Source organism: Oreochromis aureus, linkage group 2 (genome assembly GCF_013358895.1).
Source record: "Oreochromis aureus strain Israel breed Guangdong linkage group 2, ZZ_aureus, whole genome shotgun sequence".
In the NCBI taxonomy this organism is placed as follows: domain Eukaryota; kingdom Metazoa; phylum Chordata; class Actinopteri; order Cichliformes; family Cichlidae; genus Oreochromis; species Oreochromis aureus.
This window is the reverse complement of record NC_052943.1, coordinates 2,812,627-2,834,245: the sequence shown is the minus strand read 5'-3', so window position 1 is coordinate 2,834,245 and position 21,619 is coordinate 2,812,627. Positions and strand designations below refer to the sequence as shown.

The window sequence follows — 21,619 nt, the reverse complement described above, 5'->3', positions numbered from 1 at the left end:
GTGGGAGGTGATGGCTGACTGACAGCTGTTACCCGAGAGTCCCAAAACATCCAAGAGTGTTCTACTTCTCCAGCTTAGAGCCAATGGTGAACAAAGTAAACTAAAAGAGGATAGCGCTGAAAATTAAATCTGGTCCCTGATTTGTGTGACTCATTTGTGGTTTGAACAGCTGTAGGCCTTCAAATGACTGGACAGATTTAATTTTGTAAATAGCTTTAGGCTGCAGCTATTGCAGCATTCCCAGTCGAGCAGATCCTCATAGACTAAAGAGAAAGTTTGGTTTGTCGTTTAAAGGAGACCTGTTCCTCCAGTCCAACTTTAATTCTAGAACTAATATACATGTACAATATGTATTACACATTATTTACTTCAAAATAATACATATTCATATTATACGCAGCCTTGTTTTGAATAATAACAAACAAACAAACAAAAAAACTCTCGAGTTCCTATCTCTTTTTGGCCAAACTTCAATTTCCTCGTATTACCTGGTTTCAAAAAGGTGTGAACAGCAGGTAGGTGGGACTGCTGTGCAGGCATTACTATTACATTCAATGGTTTCAATATCTGAAATGTTCAATAAGAGCATTCTCCAAAATAAAAGTATATATATATACTGAGTAGTAGTAGTAAACAAAGGTACTGAAGGTTCATTGTAATGGACTGGCAAAATGTCTATGGTATACCCTGCTTCTCACCCTATGATAGTTGGGTGGGGCTTCACCCTCCCTGGGGCCCCGAAATCCCAATTTAGATAAGCAGAGGAAGATGAATGGATGGATAACAGGTTCAGGTTTCCTAGGTTAACTGGTGAGTCTAAATTAGGTGCTGGTATATTTCTGTGAGTGTGTTTTTTTCTCTAAACACTCTAAAGCGTTCTCAGTTGACTTAATTTATCACTCATCAAGCCTCTAAAATGACATATACAGTACGAGCTTTTCCGACCCGACGTTACCATGGCAGGATTATTCGTCTGTACTGAATAAGCTCAGCTGAAACCTGAGCCATGGTTAAACATTTGTTAGTTTTAGCACAAAATATTCTTGGATGATTTGGAAAAGGGTTGTTTGGATATCATTACCTACCACTAATGCTGGAATTATCTCTGCATCTCCAGATACACCTTGGCATCCTACAGCGAGGATGATGACACTGCATAGTCTTAGGAACATGCTGTGCCGGCCTGCATGTCAATCAACCTGATTTGTCGGTTTAGCTCCTGTTGAGAAGTAGGTTAGACACAAAGCAGTACAAAGAAAGCTAAACATTACACAAATAAATAAATTTTCCATGAATCAGATAAGACTCGTTAGCATTATCCCAACAAACAGACAATTTTACCATCAGCTCAGTGTCAAAGCAGCCCACTGTGGCAGTGTCAGTACTGACCTAATGTTCACTCTTGTCACATTCTCTTATTGGCGGATGTTGGGCTCATATGAACTGCCAGCACTATTTGAGAGCCAGACTCAGAGTACAAGCAGTGCAAAAAGAAAACAGTGTCATCTAAGCTCCAACTGTTGCCTTAGTCATTATTCAGCTGCAAACCAAATTATGAGAGTGCATGGTTGTGATCTGAGGGCTAAGTGCCAGCAAGGCTAAGGAGATCCGCCCATTATCTGAATGACAAAATTAAGACTCAAAGTAGCATGCAATAAATGTATGCATATGTACATATAAACCCTGCAGAACAATGTGACCATCTGCTTTTTGTTGCCAAAACCAAACAACTGTGATGCCCTGTGTATTCGGACACCTCACATTAAGAATCGCCTGCAACCTCTGTTAAATTTTTGAGGACAATAACAACCATGCAATGGTTAAAAATGCTAAAACAGAATCAATCTAAGCTAATTGTGAAACAATGTTTTACGAGGTGGCAGCCGCCATGAAAGTCAGTTGATGGTCTACCAGGAGAGCAGTCTTCACTGTATTCTCAAAGCAATTTCAACACCTAAATACGTAATAAAGCAACAGACTTTTAGGCCCAATTTTATTTTTTTATGAATAATCCATCATATAAAATTGAATCAAATGGAAAGCCTCTTTTAAAAACTTGTTTTATTAGTTTTAATCTTTTAACTTTATGCACATTGCATCAAGCAAAAATTAAATTATATGCAAGATTCTTTGACTTCAAGAAATTGTTGAACATTTAAACCTATTGTCTGCATATTCCAGCATATAAAATAAAATAATGTTTTGTGTTTACACTCAAAATAAATAAAATCACAGATTCAGCAGCACTGAGTCCTGTCGCTCTTAAATCTTTTGTCAGCTGTTTAGCAGGAGTGGGGCGGGTGGAGGTTTGCCCACAGTGGTCATGTCAGTGGGGGGATCGGGGGGTTTCTCTGTGAATGTCACATTCCCGTGGCAGCGAGCTCGCTGCTCGCTCAGATTTGAAGTTTCATTTTTCGCTGTAGAAAGAAGTTTTCTTCCCACTCAGTGCACAGCAGACACTAATGTTTTTGTCACTTTTTATGGACTAAAACTTAAAGTAATGTGAGTACTTCCACGCTTTAAAGCTGCATGGTTGTGCTCTCTCTCACTCCATATTATCCATTTTTGATCTGCACACGTCTGTTGCTGCCGCGGGCATCGCACACGCTTACGTCATTGTCATGAGACACTCTCACAAACAAAATCACGACGGTTTAGTAACGCAGTAATGTAGAGTACATATGGGAAAGTAACAGTAATCTAATTATTTATTTTGCAATAGTAATCCCTTACATTACTCGTTGCTTGAACAAAGTAATCGGATTATGCGTTACTGTCCATCTCTGTTTAGCAAAAGGAGCAGGCATGTATGTTTTTATCATTGCCTCTATAGATTTACATTGAATGTAGCTTGCTATCCAAGACTGTTATTGTTATAAAGCCTGGCACTGTGTTCACCCATCTTTGTCCACCCTCTTATCTTAATATTTTCATGTGTGGCTCCAAAAAAAATGAAAAAGCACCACAGAGAAAAATACTGAGGGTTTGAAATGCCTTGTTCAGAAACGCTATGAGCATTGCTGTCCTTCAAAGTTGTCAAAAACATGCTGTGTATCACTATCTTGAGGTCATAAAAACCCATTTTACGGCTAGTGAGATGAGCAGCTGTGCCTATTATGGCGGGAGAGTGAGCGTAAGAGACCCTTTGACCCCCATTACACATCTAAAAGTGATAGAAACAAACTATTCCACTTAAGATTCCTCTATGATTTCTCTCCTCTTGCTCTTGCTCCCACAGCTGTTAAAGGTGTGAAAATGTTAAGAGGGATTAAAAAAAGGAAAAAAAGAGTGGTGCCCTGTGAGAGCATGCACACACACGGGCCAACAAAATGAAGCCACAGACATGCGTGTAATGTAATAAATCAATGCACCGACACGGAGACTGAAGAATCCATGATTATTTCTACAATAAAAGAGAAAACGCGTATTTGTCATGTAAAACAAGCACTGCTGTCATCTTTCATTCTACTCTCTGTGTCTAGCATACAATGACTTCTTTCCCTGTTGTAAAATTAGCTACAGGGAACACATCTTTTCCCCCAGTAAGAACAACAACAAAACCAAATTTAATTAGATAAGTGCGGGCTTTTGTTAGGGAATGAAAACTCATGTTGTAAACAAGTGCTTTTTCCTAAATTAACAAACAATTGTTTGAATGTGTGCTCTTTCATGATCAGGACCTATGGGGTAAGAATTCACCCATAACCAATGAAAGTCAACATATCTGAGAAACTCTCAAGGGGAAGTTGAAGATAATGCAAATAAGTAACAAATACACCACACAATATGTTTAAAGCTTTGTTTATACATTCATTGGACTGACTGACTTGGAGTTGTTTTCTCCGCAGCTGAATAAACAATGCAAAGAAATATCAGTTTTCTCTAAAACCTGTAATCCAAAAGAGACCCCCAGAAAGCCTGAAGCACATTTTTAAGTCTGCAAACAAAAATTTGTAGAGAAATATGTAATGGTAACATGCATCGATTATCCTGTTAGGCAACATAAAGTGCACTGATGGAATTTGTTATTTTAATACCTATGGATGGCAGTTTTGAAGATGTATTGCTATCTTTGGGTAAAATGACCATCAAATGTTCAGCTCAGTAAATCAACAGGTTAAAAGTCTGTGGTAGAAACAGTTAAGTACAGAAAGTGTAGGTGCTGGTTCTTAGATTTGACTCTTCTGCTCATCATAGACCTGCTGCATCCTAAAAAAAGAGCTTGGGTGTCCGATGGATAGAACAACATATATGACAGAGAACATTAACATGTAATCTCAAAGACTATCTTTGATGTTGAGTGGACTGATCAAAATTCCATAGTCATTGTTTTAGCGATGAAACTATGTAGATGAGATGTCACTCCTGAAACATTTGAGTTTTTGTATTTAAGCGGAAGAACATGGATGGCTGGATGGATATAATTATTATTTTCTATCAAATTAGACCAATAAAAGGAGGTCAGTTGTATTGATTGATTGTTGATTGATGTCAAAAAGAACCATTACCAGAAGAAATGGTAAATGGCCTATATTTGTATAGCGCTTTACTAAGTGCTTTACACATTCACACACTGGTGATGGCAAGCTACGTTGTAGCCACAGCCACCCTGGGGCGCACTGACAGAGGCGAGGCTGCCGGACACTGGGGCCACCGGGCCCTCTGACCACCACCAGTAGGCAACGGGTGAAGTGTCTTGCCCAAGGACACAAGGACTGAGACTGTCCAAGCCGGGGCTCGAACCGTCAACCTTCCGATTACAAGACAAACTGCCAACTCTTGAGCCACGATCGCCTGAAATATAACCATCACTGCTAAACATCCAAATTGTAGCTGTTTACTTCACAGCATCTGACAGCCAGTATCAGCTATATAATGGTAAGTCCATTATGGGCAGACAGATCAGATACAGATAGAAGTTTGTTGATAAACTTTTTTCATATTGGCTAGCAAATAGAAATAACCTTTTACTGACATTCTGTTTGGTTTGTTACCATTAAATGTGGTAACATTTTGAATGACAGATATGAACCACAATTTGATACACTGGTTGCTTTAAGTTTAAAAGAAGAAACATCTTAAGTTCATGAAACCATGTTATGTGTCAGCACACCTCTGCTATTGTAAAGCAACAGACACTGTAGGCACTGTAGACACTGCATGGTGGAAATCCAGTCTCACTCCAGTCATTAATTCTTTCAGTTTCATTCACACATATCATGCACACACACACAGTGGTGTAGTTTAGGTGGATTTTCAAAGGGGATTTGTTCTTAATAAAAATCCAATTCTGACTCCACAGGATCCTTATCCTGCTGAGAGAGTGGGGGTTTGAAGAAGATAGAGGAGGAGTGGGAATACTGCAGCAGAATTAAACAGACAGTGATGGAAACACAGAAAAGACTGTACAACAACAGCCAGGATCTCTTTTTTTAAGTCAGCAGCTTCCGAACTATTGAGCTATAATTTAAGGCACTTTAATTAGCTTACTGTAAACTGTGTTGGATTAATCAGAAAAAATATCCATCCATCCCAGTTCAACATGTTTGAATCACCCCAAGTAGAAGGCACTCAGAGGACAACTGCTCCTCCCTAACCTTGACTTAACCCACCCAGCTAATTAGATAAGGGTGGGCTTTTGTTACGGAATGAAAACTCATATTGTATCCAGCAGTGTAGCAAAGGTGGCTTAGACTTGTTCCTAATCCGTTAAGACTTACCTCAGACACCTTTAGGGGATGCTCATTTCTGCCTCTTGTACTGATCATCCTACTCTTTCAGTCACTACACACAGCTCACCATAAATGAAAATAGGAATGTACATTGACCAGTAAATGAATACTTTCAGCTCCATGCTCAATTCTTTACTGAACTGGAAGGTTAATCTCAGACCTATGTGTGCGTTAATTTTCATACGTAGCCACCTAGCTGCATCTTTCTTAGTGAGGGCTGAAGGTCACTGCCTGGTGAAACCAGAAAGGCAAAAATAGTCCATTTAACTTGGAAACTTGGCTGTAAGGAACTCTGTACACAACCATTATGAACATTATTCAGCAGATCAGCATGCATTGGATGATGGATATAGTAGAACACTGTGTAGTTATGGTAAAAATGTGTCTGTGTGACAAAAAGTCAGACTACAAGAAACAAAATTAACACTGGTCAAAATCTGGACTCACTAGAAAAAGGTACACACTTTCTACAAATCTAACTATGACAGAGGGAATCTGTATCTCTATAAACTTAGGCCCATCAGTATTTAGATAATGCATTGCAATCCATTCATCCATTTTCTTCAACTTATCCACTTTAGAGTTGCAGAGGCGTGGAATTTACCTCAGCTGTCACAGGGCGAGAGGCAGGGTACATCCCGGGCAGGTCGTCAACCTGTCACCAGATTAACACGTAGAGACAGAAAACCATTCACACCTACAGCCAGTTAACCTAACCCCCATGTCTTTGGACTGTACCCAGAGAGAATCCACGAAGACACGAGCAGGACGCAGGACCGACTTGCTGTGAGGAGACATTTCTAAACACTGCACCACTCTGCCGCCCTTGGACAATGACATAATTGAAAAAAAATAAATAAAAAATCCTCTGATTTACAATCCATTGTGGCTGTGTACAAAGAATCAAGACATAATTGAAGTGCCAACTTTATCAAATTAAAGCTGTGCTTCAATCACATCTAGATTGTTTTATTTAAAATTCACTGTGATGCTGCACCGAGGCAGACTTACAAGGAAAACTGTGTGTATGCCTGTATGCTTGTTTTTGTGTTGCTTTTATTGACAACTTTTAGTCCATTTGATGGACAAACTAATGGACTACGTGCATTATTATCAGCCTGTTCGTCTTGACTCCAAAAACGAACTCACTGAGGTTTGAGTTTCAGTGGTAGGTATTTGAAATCGTAAAACCTAAGACATGTAAAATATGACTTTTTAACAAAAGCCAAATCTCTTCAAATCTTTCTGACACATTTGGCTTAAATAACAGAAAAAAATATAACCTATCAAATTCATATGTTTTACCTCCTTGTAAAGTTATTTGCCTGCTAAAGGCTTGAAGTGATATTTATGTAATTCACTAAACAGACAAACTAACTTGAAAGAGGCAACTTAAAAGCATCCCCTCCTGCTTTTATACAAATGAATGTTGTTGTGAATAATAAATATTTACAGCCTCCAGGCATCAAATTATGCAATAATTAATTGAGGTTAACGCCACACTGTTGCCTTTCTGTGTAATGATGTTAAATAACCAGTGCGCTTGATTTTCAATCAATCAGTCTGTCTCACACCGGAGATGAAGGGACACACTTAAACGCTGAGCTACAGCTTCGGGGTCTGAGGCTTTAAGGTATTTGCTTTCTAAAATGCAGCTTTGAAGTTACATCAACTGACTCAAGTCAGTGTGCCAACCAAGAGAAAAAGGAAGATTGCGATGATGTTGTTTGGGTTTCAAATCCTCGTCCCTGAAGCTTGACAGGTGGTTCTTTAAAGTGGGAGGCTCTCCCTGTTAGAGAAGACATGTGACTTCACAGCAATGTGATTTACCTTTCTGTCCTTAGAAACATTTTTAAACATCTCCGGCATGATCCACTTCTCAGCTGTATGTTGATGCTACATCAAACACACATAGTACTTATCCCAGCTTCAAAATTATGGAAGTACAACATCTGATGATTTGCAGATTTGGAGAACTACTTTAGCACCCAGTGTAATCGAGACTAATTATACTAATCTAGACTAATTAATAATTATACAAATGTCACCAGTACAAAAACACTTAGACAATTCTATAGACAGTTAGACAATTCACCTCCAAAGTAAGAGGTGGGCCTTTTGAAACATGTTGTTTGCAGTGGTAAGGCACAACCTTTACATTGAAGGTGTACAGTTTCCCTTACTGCCTGGATGAATTATTGAAGGTTAACTCTTTCCTAGACTTCTACAACCACTTTAAAAGCTAATAATGTGTAATTAGATAACTGATTATTATACTGTCCAAATAAAAAAGAAAGAAATACATTTATTGTAAAACTGTGAGCAAACATTCTGAGCAAAGCCGACACTGACTAGTGATAAAACCAGTGAATGATATGTGGTTTCAATGTAAATTTCTTACCTCTTATATACAGTATCCAATGCTGTATTTTCATTGTCATTGCACTGAAAAATTTAATTATCACCCAGTAATGGCCTCATTTCCTGCATCATATAATTATAATATTGCAGACTTGCAGGTTGAAAACTGAGTCTTTCACTCATTTTTGAAGGATCACAGGGAAAATGATTTAACGCTTTTTTATCGTATTCTGTTTAAATGCTGCAATTTGCCTCATATGCCCAACACAGTAAGCCTTACACACACACATAGACAGGCTTACCCACTGTTTGACATTGGGCTACAAATGGTTCAGTTTTCTTCCTAACTGTCCTCTCTCCCAGCGACATACACCTGTGACCTTGGAGCCCACTTCTGTCTTTTCTTGCTGTTATTTTTTTTCCCTGTAAAAACAGATGGATAAAGGTGTTTCCACCATCTCAGCTCCACTGCAGACATTTCTCACCCTCTTTGTTTTTTCTCTCTCTCTCCACAAGTCCCTCCTTCTCCATCAAGGTAGCAAACAAAAGCCGATTACCATATTCATGAGCCCCCCGATGACAAATGAAAGCAGGAGCAAAAGAAAGAACAAAATCCATTCTTTATTGCGCGTCCATCGCATATTGATCATCCTTTCAACTGCAATTATTTTCTCAATCCCTTTGATGCTCTTACTCCACCCTCACAACTTTTATTTTCACTCTATTTTTGCTCTCCTGTCTGTCAAAAGCCCGTTTAGATCGAGGGAGAGAACTGTCCGTGTGCGTAGCACATTATGACGCTGATGGAAAGGCTAAACACCTTGTACTAGCTTATATAATGCGATGTACCGTGTGTCCTACGAGTGATAGAGAGGAAAAAAAATCAATCAGACATGCTTTTTTCCTCCTGCGTGCTAGCGCTAACATTAGCTGTTTAGCTGCCCTAGGAGGACAATGGTGGAGCGGCGAGCAGTAGTGGAGATATTTTCATTATAAAAAAATACAAGAATACTACAGTACAGAACAAAAACATTATACCACATTATAGTGCTTACAGAACTTTGGCTCTTTGGAAGCATCTGCACTGACAGCATGCTAACACAAAGCTAGCAGAAAACCCAGAGTGATGCTAAAGCCGAGTCAGAGCCTGAAGTGAGTGATGAGCAGTCAGGCTCCGTTTCTACCTGTTCATGTTTCTAAAGTAGAATCGGTGTTACGATGGCTTTGAAGTCTCTTAGAGCTGGTTTGCATTTTTGCTTTGTGTCCTCGGCTTTGTTTTCACACCTAAACAGTAAGAGATCACATCTGTCCTGATTAGGATTGGGATTTGTGTTGGTGTGTGGGACTGTAGCCTGTACCTTTCTATCTTTCTATTGTTAACTGGTAATTATGAGACAGTGTGTTTCAGGTCATTTGTCGGCGTAATGAGAAAGTAATATAATGAGTAGTGTCCCGCATTACTTTCAGAAAAGTAATGGGTAATGTGTAACAACCCAAACACTGATTATGAAGCGAGTTCAGCATATCTGGGGGCGGCTGTGGCTCAGGGGATTGGGAAGCTCATCTGTAACCGGAAGGTTGCTGGTTCGATCCCCCTGCTCTCTCTGTCCTGCTTGTTGTGTCCTTGGGCAAGACACTTTACCCTACCGCCTACTGGTGTTGGCCAGAGGGGCCGATGGCGCGATATGGCAGCCTCGCCTCTGTCAGTCTGCCCCAGGGCAGCTGTGGCTACAACTGTAGCTGCCTCCACCAGTGTGTGAATGTGGGAGTGAATGAATAGTGGAATTGTAAAGCGCTTTGGGTGCCTAGAAAAGTGCTATATAAATGCAATCCATTATTATTATTATTACCCAGGAAATCCTTTTGACGCTCTGGCTTTGCTTACAAGAACGTTGGCAATTAGGCAAGAGGTCGCACCAGCGCAGCTCCCTAAGTCGAGCCAGGTTTCTCCAAATTAGCTATGAGGCTTTCACGTAACAAGGGTGGTGACCAATCAGAAACAGGAGGGGTTAACTGATATTACCAAAAAAGGAGTTCGAAAGAGTACAAAGAGATTAAAAACACAATGCAGCGCACAAGCAGTTGCTATAGCTAAAGCAGTGTGAGTGTGTGGAAAAGGATTAAAAAGCAATATTTATATATATTTATATGTGTGTGTGTGTGTGTGTACTCTTTATCAAAGTGGAGAAGTGCTTTGTAGGAAAGTGTAATTGACGCCAGGAGAGAAAACCACTAAAAAATGCCAACTGTGTGTAATCAGCTTCAATCAGCATCGCAGTTAAATGGTGCGTGAGCAAATAACAAACAAATATGAAAACAGAATTCAAACTGCTAAGTATATTTAGCCTACCTGGAAATTTTTATGATTCCATTAAGTATAAGGCTTAGGTTCCCCGTTTTATAAGATCTCCTTATTAAGGCTTGTTTGCTCCCGAGTAACTGTATTTCTTATTGATGCTTGTAAGGGAATAATGAAAACTTCACAGTCTCTAAAAACTTGAAACTTTCTTACATGCACAGAGGTCTGCAGGGTCTTTCAGAAATGGTGCGGCTCGTTTCTGGAGAAATGTGTGGTTATCGGTGGTTTTGTATACCTCCCCCGTAACCACCGCCTCTGTGATACTGAAATCCCAGTTAACCCTAAATTATCTGCCAAATCCTGCTTTAGGCCACAGTTTTGACACGTTCTGGATTTGTCCGCATGTACAGCCTGAATTCCTTCAGCTAACTAGGCCACAGTATTCAGTTTGAGTGTGTTTTTTAATGTATTATTACCTTCTCCCATATCGCCCGTCAGCGTCTTCCTCTCTGCATGAGCTTCTCTCGTCTTCCTCTTTTATTCTGGTTTTATTTCCTTTACCTGCCTGCTTTTGTTTCTGCTTCCTCCTTGTCTGCGTTCTGTCCCTCACTATAGTTTACTCCGTCCTGATTGTGTCCTCGTGCTCTCACTATTTTGTCATGTGTATACAGAATTAAAAACAATTCTTATAATTTAAATCATGTTAGATTGTGTTAGAATTACCTCTGATCCTCTGACAAAGGGACTATGTGTAAAACTGTAATGTAACATTTATTGTTCATATTTTTTCGTCATACCTTTGAATTGAAGCTGAAAGTTTGCACTTTACATCTTGATTGTTTGGTTTCAAATCCACTGTGATGGGATGCAGAAGAAATACAAAAGAAATACAAAAGAAATACAAAAACTGCATGGGACTTTTTGTCCCATGTCTGCATTTTTAGTTTACCCCAGCAGCCTCCTGTTGTTCCTGATTTTTATTTTGTGTTTTACCTTTAAAGGACTTCTTTAGTATGTGTGTGTTTTGGACTTTAGTTCAACTCAGCCTACAAATTTCCTTTGGTTGCTCTTCCACAGCTGTAACACCTTCTTTTTTGGACCCTGCCTCTCTGCCTCGTTGTTATTGTACAGTTCTGTCCTCCCTTTGAACTGCCTGCAAAGACACTTTTATCTTTTTCTCAGCATCCGTATGAAAAAGTCAGAACACGGCAGTCAAGCAAATACCTAATCAACAGGTCTAATCTATTAGCTTATATAATTGTTTTAATTTTAATGCAGTTCAACCTGAAGCACATTGGTTATATTTAAGTGAACTGCACTGCACAAATAAACTCCCACTCATCTTATTGCGATTCCTTGTTTTTTGAATCTGTAATGGAAACACGAGAGTCTTTTGAACATTCATAGAGTTACATTTCTCCTTTCTTTATTTTCTTTTTATCATTGTTTGTTACTCACTTCTTCCCTTTGATTCTATCTACATACTGCACTTCTTATTTTATCACTTTCTATCTCTTCCTTGGTTGTTCCATTGTTTCTACCACGTCCTCATTTTCTTCCCTTTTTTGTTATCTCGGCTGCCTTTTTAAACCTTTTTTTCTTCTCTTGCCAAGTTTTGCTTTACTTTTCCTTCATTTCTGAGTTGTTATATGCCACTCTTTCCAACTTTTTGTGCATCCATCCTGACAAGTTATCAACCCCTCATTTTTTCATAATTTGTTCAATCAACTACGCGCTATGCACTATTGCACATAAATATAAAACTGCTATACGTATTGTTATTGTCAGTTGTCAGAAGCTTATTCAGATTCTGAATCTTTACCCTCATTCCCATGTACTTTGTTCTTCCTTGCTTCCTTCTATCCTTCCTTTTCCTGCATATTTTCATTCCTCACCTTCTGTCCTTTCCTTTTTAGGTGGTACTACAGCAATAACATTCCTGTGTTGCCACTGTATGTTTCTGCTGCCGATCATTTGATGCATTGGTTGTGTTTGCAGCTGTTAACTGTGGAATTCATTGCAGAATGATGCAGCACGGTGACTCCAGAGTCTCTCTTAAGGATGGATATCCGAAATATTAAGACCTTTCTTGCATTCATTTTATCCCGCTCTTACCTCACATTATCTCTCTGTGACAGGTTGAAGGGGAATATTGATATGGCGCCTCACAGTTTTAAAGCATTTGAAGAAAAAATAAAAGGCTGAATGAGCTTTAAAGAGAAAGACAAAAGGACAGTTTGAGATATAGAGAGTGTGATGGAGGGAAGATAGACAGACGGAAGGAAAGTGAGATAGAGGCAGACACAGCGCAGAGGGAGACAGACGTAGAGAGATAAATACGATGGCAGAGGAAAAAGACAGAGGCAGACGGAGAAAGAGAAGACAAGACGAGGGGGGAGCAGTAAAAAGAAGAAAGCTTACCTCCTTATCTTCCCTGCCTTTCACAGCAAACCTCACAGCAGCATCTAATACTGCTCTATGTGTGAAAGTATCAGAGAGCGTGACTTGTTTGTGTGGTGTCTAAACTCAGGCAGCAGCTAATGAAACTGAAATGAAAACATCAATCTGTGCAATGACTTCAAATGTTTATCAAAATCAAGAATAAATTTGGCGAATGTGCGCTTGACGTCCATGTGGCTAATTCATCTGCATAATGCTAAAAAGCACAGTTTGTGTGCCTGTGTGTGCTTAGGTGATTTCCATGAAGGCTATTCAATCTACCAGAGTGCTTGGCGTGTCATCGGGAAATGAACATCAGCAGCTGAGGTCTAATTGAAGGATAATTTATGGAACAAAACACAGAGAGTGTCAGTAAAAAACACAAAAAACGCTGCCGGTTAGATCGGCCACCTTCGGGCTTGGACACGTTACCACTAAACACTGCTTTTTGGTCTCTGGGTCACAGCTGGAGACCCGACTCTCATCACCGGTGATGATCCTTGACATGAAGGTTGGGTCAGTCTGACACAAAGTGGGGATTTAAAAGCAGCAGCAGCACAGCTACGAAGGGGAGACGGACCAACTTTAAGCCAACTTTGGTTTCTTTTATAATCTGGATGTTCTGTCTTAAAACAAAAGGTTTGGAAGCGACTTAATTTTGTTGTGTTATAAAATCTAAATATAAGGTCAGATGTACTTTATTTAGATATTATGTTGCTATTATGTTATTTTGTTTTTTTGTCTCACAGCAGCCAAAAACAAGAAAAACATCTATAAAATAAAGAATCACTTAAAAGAATCTCAATAAAGGAGAAAACAGAAAAAGAAGTGAAGCACTTAGATGCCTTAAAAAGCTTGCTCTCAATTCTATGAATGGCTGTTCTCAGTTGACTGAGTTTGATATTGTAGTAGACCTCTAGTGGTCGCGTGAATGAGTGCATGTTAAAATCTCCGATATGGCTGTTACTCAGGAAAAGTTCTATAACTGCGACTACTTTTAAAAGGACCGTCGCAGTCACCAGCCCGCAGAGACATTTGGAACTGTTTAGTTCTTCTTCTTCCCATTCAACACAAACCAGGTAATAAATAATAGCCTTAAATCAATGAAATGGTTCCAAAGCGTCCCAACAACAACTAATCCCAAACTGATGCCAAAGACATGAAGCACGACAGCGTTACAGCGACACATCCTCTGCACCGAATGTGTCACATGTGATAGATTTGAAATGAGGTGGCAGGTTGTGTTTGGATCGTAGATCCAGCTTGGCCATCAGAATAGCAACACTTTGCTGTGATGACAAGAGAAAAGAATTAGGAGTTGACAGATAGATGGAAACAGGAATCAAAGAGTTGGAGGCCGTTTGGGTGGATGTCTGAGAAAGATGGATGGACAGACATCAGAGGCGTGTGACAGTCCAACAATTAGCTGAGCTTCACCGGGTTTAAATGTGACTGACATTTTGATCTGAGAACAATGATTATTGAATTAAATGATGAACCTTAATTTGTTGAGCCTGCGATGAACAGAAAGCACATTTTACAGTGTTAAATTAAACTGCGAGTCATATCGCGGTGTCTCATAATTTCAGCAACACTGATCTTATACTCACATTAATTCTCACTCTTTAGTCTCCGTTTGTCAGGGTGCGTTGTCACTTCCATTCCTCTGTTACGCTAGGAAAAATAATGGGAACTGATCGTTTCCTAAATACTCAGTTAAACATGCCCAGTTTCAGAAATGTTCGTTTTTGACTTCTAATTTGAATATATTTCCGACTGATGAAAGACTGTGACAGTTTGGAAACAATCAAAGAGTTTAACTGGCAACAAAAATGTATTAAGAGATGGAAACTCTGAATGTGTTTAAAGAGGCAGAAAACATATTTTATTCCTTGGACTCCAAAGTATTACTATTGATTAGATAAAAACACAGTAAACCTTCCAATAACTTATATATTCTCGTCTCTTTCACATATTTAAGTTGCTCATCCTTAGCAGTAGTACTTAACATTTATTACAAAGCTGCACATTCAGAGTAAGGATGAATTTCCAGGATATCTGAGACGTGTGTAGAGTTCCTCGAGCACTGTTAGCTTTTCTGATTTTACTTTTGATTTCTTTTAACGCAAATATCACAAATTTATGGTTAATTGCAAGTTCTTTTTGTTTGTTTTTTGCCTCTAGACCATGTTGGCATAGTAACAGGAAGTGAAATAAATCACATGTATAATCCAGGGCATTATGGAATAATGACAAAAGCGGTGGCGAGCAGGACGGCAGAGAGAAGGGAAAAGTAAATAAAACCGATATTAAAGGAAATAGAAAGTGAAGGCACTGAAGATGAAATGAGACAGAAAGAAGAAAAGGATGGAAAGAAGAGGAAAAAATGAGTGAGTGAAAGTGTAAATATAAAGAAGAAGAGTGGAGCAGACGAGTGGAGGAGAGAGAGGGGGTGGAGGAAAATGAAGAACATAACTGTGGTTGCTGATGTAAATCTCCCCCAGGTTAAAACAAGATGATAATTAAAAATGTACCACAGGGTCACACTGTGGCTGTGTGTGTGTGTGTGTGTGTGTGTGTGTCTTACTGTGTGGCCTTTGTCGCTGCAAGAGTGTGTGCGTGTGTGTTTGGTAGGGGTGAGAATGCAGTGCCCATTAAAAGGTGTCCCTGCTGCAATCAGTGTACAGAGGCCTTAGGGCCTATTTGTTACTACATCAATCTGGAGTTAATGGAAACACACAAATGCGCAGACTTGTGCACACATCCAAACACATTTCTGCCTACAGTGCTAACATTGTCAGAAAGACCGCCAAACAGCAGGGCAGACACACACACACACACACACACACACACACACACACACACACACACACACACACACACACACACACACACACACACACACACACACACACACACACACACACACACACACACACACACGCGCGCGCGCATGCATGACGGGTTTATACACTTAAACACACACACAACACGCGTGCAGCTGGAAACGAAGGCAGCCAACTGGGCCATCCTCAGAGCACAGCGCGCACTGATTGGTACACAAGCAAATCTTAATGAGATCCTTTCAGCGCTGAATTTTTCATGTTTCTCTCATAGATTCTTCACCTCACCTGTCTTGTTTTTCCATGAGCAGCTTATAGATTTTTTCTTCAACTTCCTGTTAGACGCCACGCTTCCTCTCGCTTTCCTTATATTGCTATGGCACTTAAATGTCATTTTTTTGAGGTGGATATAATTTGCCAATCCAAACAAACTTTTACTCTCATCTGAAAATCATCTACTGAAGATGAGTCGAAGTGAAAGGACGGGAATTTTTTAAAATGTCACGGTTTTGACTCTCTGCCAGGTCGCATCAGTAGATAAGGCAGCTCTGCGGCGAGTGCCGTGTGGGTGCTGCAAATATTTAAGCGCAGAGTAAATTGGTTTGAGAACACATCTGCGCATAAGTCATTGTTAGTCGTTGACTGGGGGAGATAAAAGAACACGGACGCGGCGGGACTGCAATGGATAAAGTGCACGCTGACAGGGAGCAGGAGGCCAGCACGGCGCTCACTGAGCCACCGTCTCTGCATTATCTCACATGAGACTCTAAATCTCTGCCTGTTGTTCAGTGGTCAAAGCTGACCTCTAACTTTCCAACTGATAGAGCCAATGACCCTTCAGGGTTCAGTAAAGTATCCTTTTACAAAGCCCCTAAGAGCCATAACAGCTGATGTGATGATTTTGGCCAATTGGCTTCAGTCTGATTCACAAACCAGGCTAAACTTAGAAGAAGTTTGCTCATATAAAAACAAACTGACTGAAATGCATACTGGAAATTTCTCAAGTCATGATTTATGACAATGGAGAAATTCAAATGCTAAAGTACCTTTCCCTTCACAAACACATACAGGAGGAAAAAGCAGAAGTCAAGGTCATGGATGGGTTTTGGGCAGCATCCCATCACAGTACTGCCAATCATATCCAAATGCCAAATCACAACAACAGTCGCCAAAAAGCACTTTGTATTGTAAGGTAAAGTCCCCATAACGATACAGAGAAAACCCCAACGATAAACTGACCCCCTGAGCAGGCATTTGGCGATAGTGGAAAAGAAAAACTCCCTTTTAACAGGACTAGGTTCAGGGAGGGGCAGCCATCTGTGGTGACCGGTTTGGGGTGAGGGCAGGACGGCAGGACAGAAGACTCTCAATAGGTCTGTCCCAAAACTTAGGCCGCATCCTTCGGAGGCCGCATTTGAAGGTTGATTACATCACAACCAGGCGACGAAGGCTGTCCCAATTCGAAGGCTGCTCCAAATGCGGCCGACAAATGTGTCCTTCATTTCCCCGAATTTGAAGGATGGGTCAGGTGTATCCTTCGTAGCCTAACATATCCCAGAATTCATAGCGCGGCCCAGCCAATTCCAGTTTCCAACAATGTCGGCAGCTACTTAGTTTTAATATTACTCTTATTAATCTTTCTGGGTCTCAAAATACACTTTGAACATATTTTCAGGTGAGAATGTAGCTGTGTGAACTTCAAATATCTGCTCGGTTTAGCAAGACATCACATATTTACAAAAGTGCTCGACGTTTTCGGAGACGTCTGCTACCCACCAGCTCGAAGCTGACAAGTCACCAGAGCCGGCGAGAACACCGGACTCTCACCACAAAACGTTTTCAGGTCCCTGCGGTCTTTTGCTACTCAGGTTAATCAGTTAGACAACCTAGAAATGTTATTGTTTGGCTTTTTTCAGTATTTTATTTGTTCGTGAGTAAATCGGGTTGGCTGAGATTAAAGTTATTAGATTAGATTAAATAAACCTTTATTAATCCATCGGGTGGGTTCCTCCGGGGTTTTCACACAGCTGAATAAACGTCAAACAGAAAACTGATTAAACAGAAGTGTGAGATGGTCGAGAAGTTACGCCAGTGTCCTGTTATATTTTAGATAGCAAGGAGCAGACGGCCGAGTTTATTAAACTCCACCGAGACAGTGGTGACGCAAATCTGAAGGCTAGACCTCACCGTCCCGTTTCACAGCCTCGCACTTCCAGCCTTCTTGGTCTTCGAAGGACTCGGCCCATGTAGACCACGAAGGCCGGGTCCTCCGAAGGATGCGGCCTAGGTTTTGGGACACAGCTAATAATCTCCACTAACTTAACTCCTGTGAGGCGACCCTAACTATTTTATTTGCGGTAGTTAAAAAAAAGACAATGACTGCTAAATGTAATCTGCATCTTTCATCATCAAGATGCAGAACCGTTGACACATTCAAGTACACTTCCATCGTTAAAGTTCCCGCATGCCTGAAAGGCCACAGTAAAGTGAAACTGATCACACGCGCTGCCACAGGCAAAGTGTTCGTGGAAACGCCCTGATGGAGCACGCCATTCCACGAAGAGACACCAAAGTGATGAGCACTTTGCACCAAGAATGGAGATGCCGTTCTAAAAATACAGACCTAGAGGATCACCACCCGAAACCAAGGATAAAGAAATGGAGAGGAATTGCTGTTCCTTACCAGGTGTGACTTCTATCACTGTGTCTTGTCTGTCTGGGGGGAAAAGGACCTTGGGAGGTTGTGTGGTCTGGAGAGCTGAAAGAGAGAAAAGAGAGGAAGAAGATCATCATTAGAAGCGTGCTGGGCTTTGGACATAACATATATCATCACTTTACAGAGTTGCCAGTTTTAGAAAGAAACATTCATTTTACAACATTACGCTGTTGATAGAAAAACAATGGAAACCCACAGCTGTACTGCAGGTGTAGAGCCCGAAAGTGCAGTGTTTTGTCAGGAAGAGCCCCGAGGGAGAGCTGACCTTTGCCCCCATCAATTGATCAACGGCCTGCAGTATCACAAAGCCAAATATAAAGAGAATGGAGCTACCCAGCTGTCACGCCAACTAGACGCTGCCTCAGTCACAGAGGCAGCTCACAACACAACTTTTCTCACCTAATGATTCCTTCTTGTCCCTGTGCAGGTGAACCTGTTGACGAACTGCCTTTGTCCTCTGATGACCAGCAACACTCTTCCCATTTTACCTCACTGACTCTGAAAAGCCATCGCGCCGTCCCTCCCTCACCACCTCCAAGTGTCTAACAATCCTCAATACTGCTGTCCTCCCTTAAAAGCCTGTCCTATTCCACATGGATTTTATTCTGTGTCTGAGCACATGAAGTTGGTTTCCGGAGTCAACTAAGCACCAGCTGATTAACTCATATTGTGATCATTAAAAATCAGTTACTATTCAAAGTCTTGGCTCATACTGGAAACAATTCAGGGTTCAGTGTCTTGCATAAAATGCCTGTCGTACAGGAGGAGGTGAGAATGAACATCAACCATCAGCCAGCTGGGTTGTAGAGCTATTAAAGCTTCTTACATTTAAGAGCTCTTCAGCAGATTGTAATTCAAACAGCCTCAGAGGAGACCAGACTCCTGCACCACCTGTGAGCTCTGTTTTTAAGCTTTACAAAATCTAAGCCATGACAAGACACTTTGGCCAATTACGTGTCTTTCAGACCAGATCTGGTGCAGCATAGGCGATTAGGCACAATGGTACAATATCACAAGCACATCACTGAACTTCTACCAGGAAGTGTGGGGTTACAATCCTGCATGAAGCCAAACAAATGTAGATTTTAATCCATATGATCATATGCACACATGCATTACAGCAGAGCGATATATATTTTTCAGATTATAGTGGTTTGGTCCTTTTCTAGCTTTCTTCCCACTCAAGCTTTATCCAACTTTATTTTATTGCCAAACGTCTCCTGGTGCGAGATTTGCTCGAGCAGAAAAATAAAGATTGCAAGTGTTATGTGTGAAAATCAACACTTGGTTCATTTGATAGATTTTTTTCAGCATCCATTAGACACAAACAAGCGCAACAACAAAGCTGAGGCTTAATATCAGGAGTAAGTATAGAGTCGAAAAGCACTCGCTCACCTACGACGCCTTAATTACTTTGACTTTTAGGCAAACTTAGCAGATAGTTTCCCACGTTGGATTAAATGCTCTTTATGTGACTTTTGCAGCATGGCAGAAGCACTCTACACAGGTTTCTCTTTCCTTCTTTCTTTTCTTTCTCGACTTCTTCCTTTCCCCTCAGTAACACTGTCAATCTCTCCATCGCTCCATCCTCGTGTTTCTGTGACAAGACTGATAGTTTCATTTGCATTCTGAAGGCGCCGCTGTGCCCTTTTAAGATTAATGAGACAACCCTTCACCTAGACCTACTCTTGTTCTCCTCTCTTCTGTGCTCCACTCGTCTTTTACTTTCCTCTCCTCTTTTCACAATCTTCCCATAATTTTGCTATACACATCTATACGACCGCTGCACAGATCATGGCTCACAATTTCATTTGGGAGCTCACGTGACCCTTTGTGAAAAAACAATGAAGCTGTATCCATGTTTTAATCGTCCATATATCTTTATGTGCGGTAAACTGTCCTTTTGAATAGAATATTGCCATAATCTCCCATTTTGAGTTTGGACTTTGCTTGCATGTGTCACGTGGTTAGAAAATCAACCGTACATGCGTGCAGGCTGTGTCCAATTCTCTATGAAAAAGACTAAAAATTGTGTATGTGAGTGTTCAGAGTCTGTGCTAACTTGAATTAAAATCAAAGGTTTTCTTCAAATAGATGATAATGATGGGGTTGCTGTTTACGTGTATCAGCCAGGCTCATAGAAACGCGGCAGCAGGAATTAGAGATCGCTGAACTTTTGAAAATGGTTGCTTGTGTCGAAAATTACAGGACACCAGTGATGCAGAGGGTGTGTTTTGTCGGTGCCTACGTGCGTGCTAGGACGGCGCCTACAGAGGCGTCACATGATTGATTTCAACCACGCAGCAGTGATTCACAATGGCTAATTTCAGTCTTTGTTTTTGTACTTCTTTCCCATCTAAGAAGCGATGAACGCATACAAAATTCATAGGACAGAACAATAACACTGTGTTTTCACAGTTCATTGTAACTCGCTGCTTTGCGGTTGTGTAATTGTTTAAATCGATGATGAAATGGAGAGGTGTGAGGACACAAATGGAGACTGAAAATACCAGAAAATTAAAGCACTTGTTTCAGGAGCAAAGAGGACCTGCTGAATGAATATGCTTGGGATTTGTTTTTTTGGCTGTAGTGTGTAGAAAGTAAATGTAAATTTCAGTCATCAGCGAGAAGTAGTAGCGTACATTTGGTTTATCAAAACTAAAAACAGCTGCTGCTGGAAATGAGGTTGTTTAGAACAGAACTGGGGCTGGAAAACTAAACAACAATCAAAGATAGACTGAAAAGTGTCTGAATGCAATTCTCTGAGTTTGACGATGGAGGACGGCAGAAATTTGATCTACTGGATGAAAACTGAATATGGAATATGTGGCGTTTGCTCTGCTTAGTGAAATGGTTTGCCATCTACCTCGTACTTACTGACAACTCAAAGAGCTTTTTAGCCACATTTGACCTTATTTGACCCATGTATTCATAAAGCACTTTATTCTATGCACTTAATTGACCTTTTATTCACAACCATAACCAATTTAGAATCACCACTGAACCTGACACGCATCTGTTTGGATTGTGGTAGGAAACAGAGGCACTCAGAGAAAAGCCCTGCAGGCACTACCAAAGGCCGGGTGGTTAGGAGGTTCAAACCCAGAGTCTGCAAGCTGTGAGACTCTGCTGACTGCACAAATTACTACTTCTTATCACTAGGACTGCTCTATTCTATTCTATTCTATTCTATTCTATTCTATTCTAGAAGTTAGACACATGATGCGGT

General features: G+C 40.6%; 1 protein-coding gene across 4 annotated transcripts in view; it reads right to left on the bottom strand.

Moving 5' to 3' along the window:
• Positions 1 to 21,619, bottom strand: part of il1rapl2 (interleukin 1 receptor accessory protein-like 2) — a 375,066-nt gene that overhangs the window by 59,432 nt on the left and 294,015 nt on the right. For all 4 annotated transcript variants that reach the window (XM_039615227.1, XM_039615236.1, XM_039615233.1 and 1 more), the window contains exon 7: positions 18,358 to 18,432. In XM_039615227.1, the coding sequence (XP_039471161.1) occupies positions 18,358 to 18,432 (75 nt within the window). The remainder of the gene's footprint in view (positions 1 to 18,357; positions 18,433 to 21,619) is intronic.